This window comes from Arachis ipaensis, chromosome B1, assembly GCF_059453495.1.
Source record: "Arachis ipaensis isolate K30076 ecotype BB chromosome B1, ASM5945349v1, whole genome shotgun sequence".
Taxonomy (NCBI): domain Eukaryota; kingdom Viridiplantae; phylum Streptophyta; class Magnoliopsida; order Fabales; family Fabaceae; genus Arachis; species Arachis ipaensis.
This window is the reverse complement of record NC_142436.1, coordinates 78,191,746-78,204,797: the sequence shown is the minus strand read 5'-3', so window position 1 is coordinate 78,204,797 and position 13,052 is coordinate 78,191,746. Positions and strand designations below refer to the sequence as shown.

The 13,052-nt window shown below is 33.6% G+C and overlaps 1 protein-coding gene across 1 annotated transcript; it reads left to right on the top strand.

Moving 5' to 3' along the window:
* The first annotated feature begins 1,793 nt into the window (after positions 1–1,793).
* Positions 1,794–2,836, top strand: LOC148577180 (uncharacterized). Its single transcript, XM_088501301.1, has 2 exons — positions 1,794–1,880; positions 2,291–2,836. The coding sequence occupies exons 1-2, from the start codon at positions 1,794–1,796 to the stop codon at positions 2,834–2,836; spliced, it is 633 nt and encodes a 210-aa protein (XP_088357427.1).
* The last annotated feature ends 10,216 nt before the right edge of the window (positions 2,837–13,052 follow it).

The window sequence follows — 13,052 nt, the reverse complement described above, 5'->3', positions numbered from 1 at the left end:
TTATGCTTTGTGTAACCTAGGTTAGTTATGCTCTGTGGATTTCATTAGTTTGTGTAATCTGGGTTCTTCTCTATTCATTTCGGTTTGGTTATTTTCGTGTGTGATGTGCTTCCTATGAATTGGTTTTGGTCATGCTTGTTTATTTTGTTTTCCTTTCTTATGCATCTTCTGATTCTGAAATCTGGGCTGCTTTGTTTGCCTAATTTATGTCTATTTGATGCGAGAATGTGAAATTTTTTTGGTGGAATTTGTTAGGTTAGTTGTAGTTTAAAGAGAAGTGGCACTCCAGCTTTTGATAGGCTTTGATTTGCAAAATACTAACTTAAAATTGAGAAGTAAACTTCAGTAGAAACAGGTTACTTCAGTAAACTTCTATTTGCCTCTAGCCTAGGAGTACTTTCAGGTGCAAACTATATGGAAATTGTAAAATTTGTATTGATTTGAGCAGCCTATGTGAGTATTCTTTCTCCACCATCTCCAACTTTATAAGGCTAATCCTCTTTGAACATGTGCTTAAGCTTCTAAACCCTAATTAAAATATAATTTTAACTTTGGCTGTTTCAACAAAAATGCCAGATGCAGGATCCAATTTGTGCATAAAAATATTCTAACATAAAGTACTTTTTGTATGATAACTCTAGTTTTTTTATACACATTGCCTTGATAAGATTTCAAAACACATGCTTAAAGTCCAATTGGTCCCTGGCATTTATTTATTTATTTATAGGAGAACCGTTGTGATTGCAATCATGTGAATCCATGTTGGTATGCGTACAATATACCAATGGCTATGTAATTATAAGCAAGGATTTTATATACAAATGTGACTTCCAAAAAATTCTGTCCACATTTTTGTGAATGGTTGCAGTGAAAATGGAAATGCTTTTTGTGTTTGTCACACTAAAATTGATTTGGGGTTTCTTTTTCTTCTGCTCACTTTACAAATATAATTTGCACTCTATGTTGACATAATTCATTCTATTAATTTAATGTGCACTTCTTCTGCATTTGTATTAGTCATTCTATATCTAACTTAAAGTTTTGCCCCTTTTTCCTCTTTTTTTTTTTTTTTTTTTTTTTTTTTTTTTTTTACGTTATTCTAAGTTTGATGACAGGGTTTGTATTTCAAAATATAAGACAGTTCTTATATTAACTAATTACTTTGGCACAAAATGAAAGTAATGATAGAAGCTTAAATTAGGCACTGACACAAAGTTCTTGTTAACTTTAGTTTTCATAAAATTTCCAAAGTTCAAAGTCCATATTCCCTGTAAAGATATATTTTTTTCTTATTTTTTAATTTAATAAAAATATATGGTACGTAAAAGCATATCTTTGGATGTTATAACATTATTAAAAAATATTTTTTAATGAAAATTTTTCAGTTGTGTTAGATTTCTTTAAATGTTTATGTTTTTTTTATCTTTGCTGTTTCATTCGTAATAGGAATGACCTGTTTTATTAATTTTACTATTTGTGTTATTCTTTACTGTTTCATTTGTGTTAAGTAATTGTAACTTATATAATTTATGCATAGTTTTGATTATCTTAATTTCTGTAGGTAAAAATGGAGAACAAGCGAATGTGGAGTGATGAAGAGACTAACGCTTTTGTTGGCTTCATGGAGGAGTTTGTCGTAGACGGTCAGAGGGTTGATTGTGGGCAGTTTAAACCGGGAACATTCGAGAAACTGGCTTTGAAGATGCTGGAGGCTTTCCCGGGTTGCATTGACCACAAAGCACTGCAAGAATAAGCATAAGCGGTTGAAGCAGAAGTACCAGTACATCGCTGACATGCTAGCTTGTAGCGGATTCGGCTGGAACCATGACAAACAATGTGTCGAGGTTGACAGCAAAGATGTCCTTGATGCATGGTTGAAGGTGAGTGTGTTTCAGGAATATCCTTGTTAATTGTTAATAGCCTTTGTGCTAGCCTAAGTGGTCTTTTTCTCTTATCTGATGAAGTAATATTTTAGTTTTATTTAGTGATAGAACCACAATTAACTATATTTGAGTCTCCGTGAATGCTCTTTTTTGGAGTTTTAATTGAATTTGGAAAGGGTAACAAAAGAAAAGAGAGAAATGGGGTCAGGTTCAAAATTTGGGAGTAGCAGCTTTGACTACTAATTAAAAGCTGCATAAACTTCTCATGTATTATTTCAGGAGTTTATATATCTGTTATTATCATATTTTCTGTATATTATTAAATTATTTAGTAAACATTATTGTCATTAGTTTTTCAACTGCAACTTCATCAAAAAATTTGTTAAGTTCGGTTTATATTATCACAGGCACATCCGACCAAGTTCTACAGTCCTGGCAAGCCATTTCCTTTATTTCACCGGCTGGAGGGCATATTTGGCAGGGATAGAGCCACGGGAGCAGGGGCCGTTAGTGGCTTTGATGCGGAGGAACAGGTTAACGAAGAGACAGAGGACACTGCAGTTGAATTTGATGAGTCTGAGATGTCTCCACATCCAGACAACGACGGAGGGCCAGCAATGCAAGGACAAGCATCACATTCTGAGGCCGGTGCGAGTGCGGGAAGCACAAGGAGATATGGGAGGAAGAGAAAACAAGTTGACGTACTCGAGAGGATGGCCGATCAGATTCAGCAATCATCGGCTGACCAAAGAAAGAATGCCCAACTGATAGCTGATGCCATTGTTGGTGTGAACGAGAGGTGGAAGGTTGGCGAGAAGCTCACACAGCTTGGATTCGGTGATGACGAGGTGGTGAGGGCGATTTTGAAGTTTTCTGAGAGTCCTAATGTGTATGCACACTTCTGGGGCTTGTCAGATTCACAGATGATTGGCCTTGTGCGTTCCATTATATGAAGTTGACTACTGGTTAAATTTATTAAGTTTGGCTTAGGATATTAACTTTGGTTTAGGGTGTTAACTTTTTCACCATAGGGTTTTAGGATTTTAGGAGATGGTTATGTTTAACATGGTATAACTATGGTAATGCCTTTCTTTTGCTCTGTTTTGGATAGATACTTCGGTAATGAATTATTTAACAATTCTGTGTTTCCATTATAAACCTTTTCCTCAAAATGGACATATGTTGTGCACATGATCTTATTTGAATGACTTATGCAAAGATTCAACATATCCAGATTATCCATAATTAAACAAAAGTTACCAATTATTTTTGGGTTATGTATGTCACAGTGCTACTTACTTTCAACTTCTTCCGGTTAGCTTTGATTTCATTTTCTTCTCTTTTTTCTCATTGCACTATTGGACCCATTATGTCTTCATTCTTCTTGTGTTCTAACTTAGCTTCATATCTATTTCTTTTAATGTAACATAACGTGTATAATATGATTCCTCTTATACGGTATTGAATAACAAAAAGGAAATATAATGTGAGAGCAGTAGTCAAGTAAAAAGGACACAGTCACAAATAGAAGAAGAGATGTTGAACCTGTCCTCATTTTATAATTACCAATAAAAATTACAGAAACATGTTCTCAAACTAGTTATTACAATTTCTCATTTGCCTATTTGAGTTCAAAGGTCATACTACAACTCACACAACAATACAATGATCAAGACAACACAAACTACAGAAACAAGAAGTTGAAGGAATGCTAAAAATTTTAGATACACAACATCAGTATGAAGTTTTTCCACTCGTTCGCTCGTCTTAAAATTAGAGTTCAGTTGAGAAGATCGATCATCTCCAACGTCAGAATGTTGGATACTTGGACCTGCCCATCTAAACCATCCACATCACCTTGTAGGACATGCGTAATACTTTCTACCCGGGTTAGGCACGCTATTCGAAACTTGTAACGGTGCTTTTAAACCACACTCACAAAAATGGTCTCCCGTTATGTTGCCGCTGCCGTACGTACCACTTGTAGATCTTCTACTTGTGGAAGCCATTGTTAACCAGGCTATACCTTTAACAGTAATTCAAAATTATTAATTTAGTACATACTACACATAAAAGAGATACTAAAAGGAATTTATACCCTCTACCAGAATGACAGAGATAATCTTCCTCCCAATAAAACCCCATTATTGAGAAAACAGGCCAATTATCTTAGTATCTCCCCTCTTGTCAAATTGTCATTCTTCAAAAGTTCCAAGTGATCCTTCTCCTTCCTTGGTGTTACTTTTATCAAAAAAATTAAGGGTGTTACAGACTTACACTAACAAAATGCTTTTGATTCTAATCAAATTTCACATTTTTTTTGTTTTCAGTTACAAAGTTCTAATCATCCAAGGTGCCAAAAATATCCGAGGATTCATATATGAAACAACCAAAGATGATTCAACAGAAATCAATTCAGAAATGGCAACAACAGATAACTAACAATATATAAAATATGAAATCAAAAAATGGATGCTACCTAAAACCTGAAAAATGGAGGAAAAATATAACAAAAAGAAAATAAACAAATACAAAACCAACCTCAGGTAAAGAAGAAGAGGAGGAGGAAGAAGAAGAAGAAGCCATGAATGCGAATATGCAATTCCTTGCTCCTCAAAAAGTGGATTGTATTGTACAACAACAAAAATCAACAAATATTTACATAGCAAAATTACAAAGTACTCTGTTTTGGTAGGAATAAAAACAATGTACCTGTTCTTCTCTCTTTTTTTTTAAACAAAAAAAAGTTTTAAGAAACAAACAATGTATGGATTTCAATCAGTTTGATGCAGGACTGATGCGGACAACACCAAACATATATGGTCATTTTGTTAGTAGTGTGTGAACCTCTTGTGATTGCAACATACAATGAATCTTTTTAGTGAACTAAAGACTAAAACAAATGTACAAAAAGTTAGGCGCTTTACATCTTCTTACCAGATTTTGGATATCAGTAATTTCTTTCCATAACTCCTCAACTTCTACCTGCATTTCACAGAACAATTAATAATGTCTGCAAAATGAACTTATGCAAAAACCAAAAGGATTTCAGCTTCCCTTAAAAAGACATTTGAATAGGAAATGAAAAAATTCTACTACAAAATCATCTACATGAATGAACCATCCTAGTTGTGCCCACATTTAATTACAGCATTCTCAAGTCTCAACCTAGTAACAACTTGGTTGTTTAGCAGGAATAAAAAACAGTAGTTCCATATAATTCAGCTCCAATGTTTCCTTCAGAGCTAATCCACAGTATAATTCCAACAAATTAACGACTATGCAACTAATTAAAGCCTCAATTGAGCAGATCCCTACAGAATCTTTGTCTAATTACTAAGCTGAAAACGAATTCACAATTATAAATAATTTCGAGGGTTAGGGTTTACAATGTACAGGGAAGAGGGAAGGAGCACCTTTGAAAGTTTGAAAGTTTAAGAAACATACCAACTCCGTTGACAGAGAAATAGCGGATACCAGACGCACAGCTCCGACACGGTGGCGACGCACACACACCGACGTGGATACAGCAGCAGCATCACAAACCGAGGGTGACAAATGGGGCCACGAAGATGAACCAAGGAGAACTGGAGAGGCGCCTTCGTGGTTCCAACCCTTGGAGGTTCTACCGGTGGCGGGTCGGGCTCCAGGGTTCGTTGACGGAAGAGGAAAGGAGAAAGGGTAGAGGAGAGGAGAAAGGGGGTTAGGGTTTGAAGCTGATGAAAATGAAATTGTTTTTGGGGGTTAGGGTTGTTGGGTGAAATTAAGGGAATTTTAGTAATTTTTAATATTTAGTCTTTATTTTTTATTTCAAACCAAACACAATAATGAGACATAACTCAGTCTTGTACACTTTCACACCAAACACAATACTAATACTTATTTCTGTCTCTGTCTCTTGGTCTCTATCTCTCTGTCTCTGTCTCTTGGTCTCTGTCTCGCAAACAAACGCTACCTTAGAGAAACATTTTCTCTAGGAGACTTGATCCAATTTTGGTTAGATGAATTGGTCCATGTTAGATATTCTTAAAAGTTTGTTTAAAAAAAGGTTCACTACAACAAATCAAACATAGACAACCTTTAGAAAACGGTGTCTATACATATCAAAGGAAATGCCTTTGATTGTTGAAGGCAACCCAAATTGGCTTATTGCAACATTTTTGAATGGGTTGTCTATATGGTCATTACCTTTTGATCTGAAGCAATATTTTTTTACATTAAAGGGAATGCTTTTCGTGGCAACTCTCAAAACAGATTGCCTTATCTTGACCAATAGCAATGCTTCTGCATGCACTCTAGGTAACTCTTTTCTTGTGTTCTCTTTTCTATTAAAATGTTTTTTTCTTATACAAAAGGCAACAATTTTTAAAGAAATTTTCTCCTAATACTTCTAAATTAATGATTAATTAGTAAAAAATTGTAACGATCCAACTTCTAACACGTCGTGGCTAATGCTAGTCATCAGGTGTTACCATTCAGTCAACCTTAAAAACTCTAAACTATATATTAGCTATATTAATATGAGCATGTAGCGTGCATTATAAATGTGAATTAACCAAGTCTATCGATATTAGTTATAATAGTTAGACATGCAATACATTCATGATGAAAGCGGATATATATATATATATCACATAAGTGTCCATAGGTTAAGTTTTTATACAATACAATTCATAATAGATTACATTAGACTTTATGACTACATATTACTAGTAGAGACTTATATATACAGACTCTTAAGACTTACTATAGAACTCCGACTTCACAAAAGCTACCTTAGATTGGATCCGACCTAACTTATACACAAAAGGTCCTATCCCTCATAAAAATCTACTAAGGGTGAGGGGAAAAAAAACTAAGCTACTGTCATGTCTCTATTCCTTCTATTGTAACATCTTCTGATGGGCTTGAGGTCAAGTCGATGATCATCTGGTCCTCCCAAGGTTGAATGATGTCAGATGACTCCTCGTTGGAAGAGGTCGACAAAAAGCCATTGCGCATGGCTAGCATGAAGGCCTCTCCTAAAGGACCGAACTACTCATCCATAGGGTCAAGTGGCTGATAATCTGGAACAGGCTCCATTGGTATCACAGGTTCTAGCACTGGGTCGAACTACTCGGGATATATGGGCTGAATGTCGAAAGGAGAGTCTAGCTCAGACTCCATCGAGTGCAGTGGCCAAGGAGGAAAAGGAAAGTGGGTACCTTCCAGATGTAACTCAGATAGTAAAAAATCGTACAGCGCGTCAAGATCAAACTCCGGACTAAGAAGAGGGTGAGAGAAAGGTTTTTCAAAATTTGCAGGTCTGACCCCATATGATGGTCCCCCCCATATGGGATTCACATAGTGGCCTACTGCTGGTACCTCAAAGAAGATGACTCCCGATCCCATCTGCGAAGTGAGGGAAGAAGGGTATGAAAACCAAAGGTTCCTAGTAAGGTGATAATGGAAAACAAAGTGGTTTCGTGCTAAGCCTAAATTTCGCGGGAAATTAGGGAATTTATGTTCTTTGTATACGTTTATTGTAGTCATTCTAATAAGTTATACATACAAGCAGTGAATTTAAGTAGATCATAGAATACAAGTAGTAATTACAAGCACACAAACTCAATTACGAGAAAAATGCACAATCAAGTATGATGCATAATTGATCCTATTGCAGACCGTGAGCTCACGTGTTGGTTGGTTGTTCAAAATTTCGACATTGTTTACGTGGTAGGCGTTACGTATCATTGTCCCTACCTGAAAAATTGTCCCTCTATGAGCATTACATATCGCCGTCCTTATGGGAGAGACCTTCCTTTCGATTTCAAGTGGAAGTCTCCACGCCATATAGTCACTGGCTAGGCAGTATAAAATTTCACTCTCTCAAGCGGTCCTTAATCACCTTGATGTTTAGATTTTTCTTTGGGACACAATGTAGTGATCTCGGAAAGGACTCTTTTGCCCTTGCCCTCTCAATACACTGCCATGGTATTTTTTCATAATTCAAGAGACCCTTTTGCTCTTAGCCTTTCAACATCCATACCGTATTGCCCTTACTTGTATTAAGGGATCCTTTGGATCTTAGTAATTTAGTTAAAGTCTTTTATGATTTCTTTTCCTTTTTCTTGAGAGACCTTTAATTCACATTTTTCATTTTTTACTCCTAAGTTATACCGAATTTTCATATTACCCTTCTTTTCCTTAAGTCTTACTTTAATTATCTTCTATGTTTTTCGTAAAGATAATCTTTAACCCTAAAAGTGACACTTTACTAGTTTATCCTTATGTTTTACAAACAGACTATTTTATTCCTAAGTATTCTAATTAATCATTTTAAGCCTTACTTTTTTTTTATCAAAATTACTATTATAACCCTAATTATCATAATCAACTATTATTAGTGTTAATTATTACTAAAGTTACCAACTTACACCCCTTACTTATCATATTACCCCTAAAAATTTTATTAATGCAAAATTTTTTTTGTTTTTAGCATAAATTGTTATCTTTTTCTTAGATTATTTATCATTATCTTATTAATTACTATAGTTTAACTTTTTACCCCCGACTTTTACTAAAGTTTTTAATTAAACTCAACTCGTTTTTAATTACAGTTTTGACTCAATCATCTCATATAATTCCATAGTTACCCTTAAGACTTCTACATTCATGTTTTTAGGTTTAATTCTTATTAGTTACATCATTACCCCTCTTAGTTCTCTAATTTACTTAAGTGTCATTTTTGGTGCATCATACTTTTTTTCTAAAGCTACATTTTATATTTTTAACGTCTTTTGACTCTCTTTCACACATCTTTTATTCTTTCTCTTAATTATCTTTCTTAAACTTCATATTATGACTTATGTTAACTCTTAGTGTCTTTTATGACATGAAACTTCAACCTCAAATGCATCATACATTTCGGCCATCATTCATACATTAGGCATAGTCATGATGTTCACATATAGCATACATTGCATCAATGAAAAACAATTCATCATATCATCAAGATTCATATAAACATACATATCATCATTCTTTCAAGAGAGGGTATCAACATCACTTTCAAACATAGAAATCAACAAGTGTTACTAACCCTTACCTTTTTCTTGATTCACGCTCTTTAACACGTTAGTCACAAAAAATTTTCTAAACAAGGAAAATTTGATAATTAATAGAATAATGGTGCTTATGGTCGAAACAAAAAGGAATAGAGGAGATGAAATGCAACTTTCTTGACCTTGAAATTAAGGTCTCCTATGCGTGCTCCTTCGGTTCCTAGTGATGGCTATCTAGATAAAAACAGAGAGAAACATGGTCTCTTATAGAGGCCTCTTTAAAACCAAAAAAAGAGGTGAAAAAACTAGGGACGTTCTTGCACTTACCTTGCTGATTTTTTGGAGAAAAGATAAGAAAAGAGTGAAAAAATGGACTAAAAGAATTAATTCTTGAAGAAATGGTGAAGTGCTTCTAATGCGTGAGTATTTTTTCGTTATTTCTTATTATTTTAGATATGAATTATTGAGTTTTATTGAGATTTTAGTGTTTGAAGCCTATTTGGATGTTATTTTGAGTCATTCTATTGTTTTGATTATTTCAGCTGAAGTTTGGAATAGTTTGACAGAGTCCGTGCAGAAGAAAAAAGAAGAATTTTTTATTCTATTGATCTGGCGCTAAACGCCGCATCTGGCGTTTAGCGCCCATGTGCTTTGAAATGTGTGCAGCCATTTTGTCAAACTGGCACTAAACACGGACTTGGACGTTTAGCGCCAGGTGCCTCGTAATGTGTGCAAGCTCACAACCTCGTGGGGAGTTTGGCGTTTAGCGCCAGGAAGACAGCAACAACTAGAAGCTTACTGCCTCCAGGGGCGCTAAACGCCGATTCTGGCATTTAGCGCCAGTAGCACAGATCTAACTATAAGGAAAGGGCTTCATTAGTTAGATCTGGGTCATATATATCTTATTTTATTTTGTTTTAATTATTTTTATTCCCAAACACAATCTTTTTAGGGGTGAACACGGTTCAGATCCAATATCCGCAGTTTTTAAGCTTGGATCCGATCCGCACATTTGCGGATCGGTTCAGATATCAGATATCGGATATATACGCAAAACATAAAAATATTTTTAAAAGCTTATTTTTATTAAAAAATATAAAAATTATTTTTCTATTCTTTTAAATATGTTTACTCTTAAAATAATATTAAACATACTTTTCTTAAATAATAAATTAAAATAATACAACATATATGATAATTGTTAGTTGAAATAAAAAATAAAAAAATATTTACTTATTTATTTCTTTATTTTTGCGGATACGCGGATATGCGGATCGGATATGCGAATATCGACACAAAATCCACAATCTGATCCTATTAGTGTGCGGATCAGATCCATATCTGCAATTTTCAGATCGAATTCAGATAAACACCGCGGATATGCAGATTGGATCTGATCCATGAACACCCCTAAATTTTTTTGGGCTTTAGTAGTGATTATTCTATTGGTTAAATTATATAGTTGGTCCCTATACTTTCAGTGAAATTGTAAATTGGTTCCTACACTTTAAAAGTTTGTAATTGGGTCCTTAAAAAAATTAAAATTTGCAATTTAGTCTCCATTGTTCAAAAAGTGTTTGATTTAATAGAATATTCTGTTAAATCAACACTTTTTGACCAGCGGGGACTAAATTGCAAATTTTAATTCTCTTTAGGGACTCAATTACAAACTTTTAGAGTGTACGAACCAATTTACAATTTCACAAAAAGTGTAGGGACCAACTGTGTAATTTAACCTATTCTATTTTATTTTCAAATCAAATTAGGTTAGATATAAAAGGGAAAAGATTTAGCCCTTCGGGCTTCTCTCTTCTCTTCTTCCTCATTCTAGTTTTTACACACTTTTGAACCCTAGTTTTTCTCTCTGAACCATGAGCAACTAAACCTCCCTTGTTAAGGTTACGTGCTCTGTTTATTCTATGGATTAAAACTATTGTCACTCTATTTTAATTAATCTATTGATTTAAATTCAAGGATTACTTTTGTTCTTCATCTTATGAATTTGAGTATATTGGAAAATAACTATTGTTCTACATGAATTTTTGTTGATTCTTGAAAAAGTTATCTCATTTGGATACTAGCTTGAAAGTAAATTCCTTCTAAATCACTAATTGCTTAGACTTAACGGGATACGTGACATATAATCCTCTTATATTTGGGTAATTAGGGTTTTTGTGGCTAATAAACTAGAATTGGACCTAACCATCTATAAAAAGTATCCAAAGAATTGGCGGTTGATTAAGTTAGAGGAGACTAAATCATTAAGGAATTAGGATTTAGTCAATTACAGTTTGTCATGGATTGAATCTTGCATGATTAAAATAGTTGGTAAGGAATATAAATCTGAAAAATTAAATATCTCTAAAACCTTAACTATTCTCTCACATGTTTCTCACACCAATCTTATTGTTCGCTTTCTAAATCTCTAAATTATTGTTTAATATTTTTTAACCTCAAAACACCATTTTTTGTTTGTCTGACTAAGTGAATCATTTAATTGTTGTTGTTTGGTCCGTTAATTCTCGTGGGATCGACCCTCACACACCTGAGGTATTACTTGGTATGACTCGGTGCACTTGTCGATTAGTTTGTGATTTTGAAAATCCGCACCAGCTCCTTAAACTAGTGGTGTAGGATTATTGTATAAAACAAAGCTAATTTTTCTCTCTTTTCCTCACTCAAGGCTTAGGCCTCTTCTCTCTTTTTTTTTTTTATTTTTTTTCTTCTCTCACTTGCTAATTTTGTTTACTGTGGTATGAAGTAAAAATTATGAGAGTGGTGAAAAAAATGAGTTTATGACTAATGAAAATTAGGAAAAGGATAAGGTAGAATTTAAGAATCCTAATCATGGCTTAATAGATAATCTTATCCATTCTTATTCTTAGTAATTTTCTAATATAAAAATTAATTAATGAGAGAGAGATGTGATGTTTAAGAATAGTGTACTAGGATTAAGTGTATCTTAAGAAAGCATTTTACCACATGATAAAATATGAGTGGTCAAGATTTAATTATGAAGGTAGTTCATAGAAATGAGTGATTGAAATTTTTTCTTAAAAAAAGGAGAAAATCAAAGTAATAAATTTTTACTAACAAATTTTACGATTTTTTGTGAAATTAATTAATTAACATGATTTGATTAAGATTAGCATTAATTACAGTTTTAAGTCTAAAATGTCTTTAGGATATTTTAGAGAAGATAACTGATAAAATTATTTGTGAAATTGGAATTTGTTGTAAAATAAATAAATAAAGAAGAGAAATAAATATAAAATATAGAAATATAAATATGCTCGTATCTCACTATAATGTAAGAAATTTATCTATTCACTTAATATTATATGATGTAATGTATATAAAATAAGAGAGGGATATATATATATATATATATATATATATATATATATATATATATATATATATGTATATATATATATATAATGAGAAAGAGAAATATTGCTCAGTAAATAAGAGAGAGAATTGATTTGTAATTTATTACTTGCTTGTTTTTTTCGGAGGCAAAGGCCTCTATTTATACATGTATGAGGGGGATCAATTTCAACATTCATTAATTATTATTCCTTCTTTGAGAATGTGAGTACTGCATGGGAATGGGCATCCACATCCCATTCTTATCACAACACTCCCCCTTGGATGCCCATTTAGGATTATTGCCTCATTAAAACCTTACGAAAGGAAAACCCTGTGGGAAAAACCTTAGTGAAGGAAAAAGAGTACAATATCCTTTGTGATGGGGCTGCCTCATTAAAAACATTGTCAAGAAAAACTCAATGGGAAAAAAAACTTGACCAAGAAAAAAAGAGTACAGTCTCCCCCTCTTGCCGACATCATTTAATGTCTCGAAATCGGTGCATCCCAATCTCATGTACCAATCTTTTAAAGGAGGATTTTGGGAGTGACTTTGTAAATAAATCTGCCAGATTGTCACTTGAGCGGATCTGTTGGACATCAATTGTCCCTTGATTTTGAAGATCATGAGTGAAGAAGAATTTGGGAGAAATATACTTTGTTCTATCACCTTTGATGTATCCACCCTTAAGTTGAGCAATGCATGCTGTATTATCTTCAAACAGGACAGTTGGAGCTATCTTATGATCAATCAGTC

Bases quoted from the DNA above. Each gene is read 5' to 3' on its own strand.
- LOC148577180 (XM_088501301.1), top strand. From the start codon at position 1,794: ATGCTAGCTTGTAGCGGATTCGGCTGGAACCATGACAAACAATGTGTC. The intron at 1,881-2,290 runs GTGAGTGTGTTT...ATATTATCACAG, and splicing joins TCCTTGATGCATGGTTGAAG to GCACATCCGACCAAGTTCTA.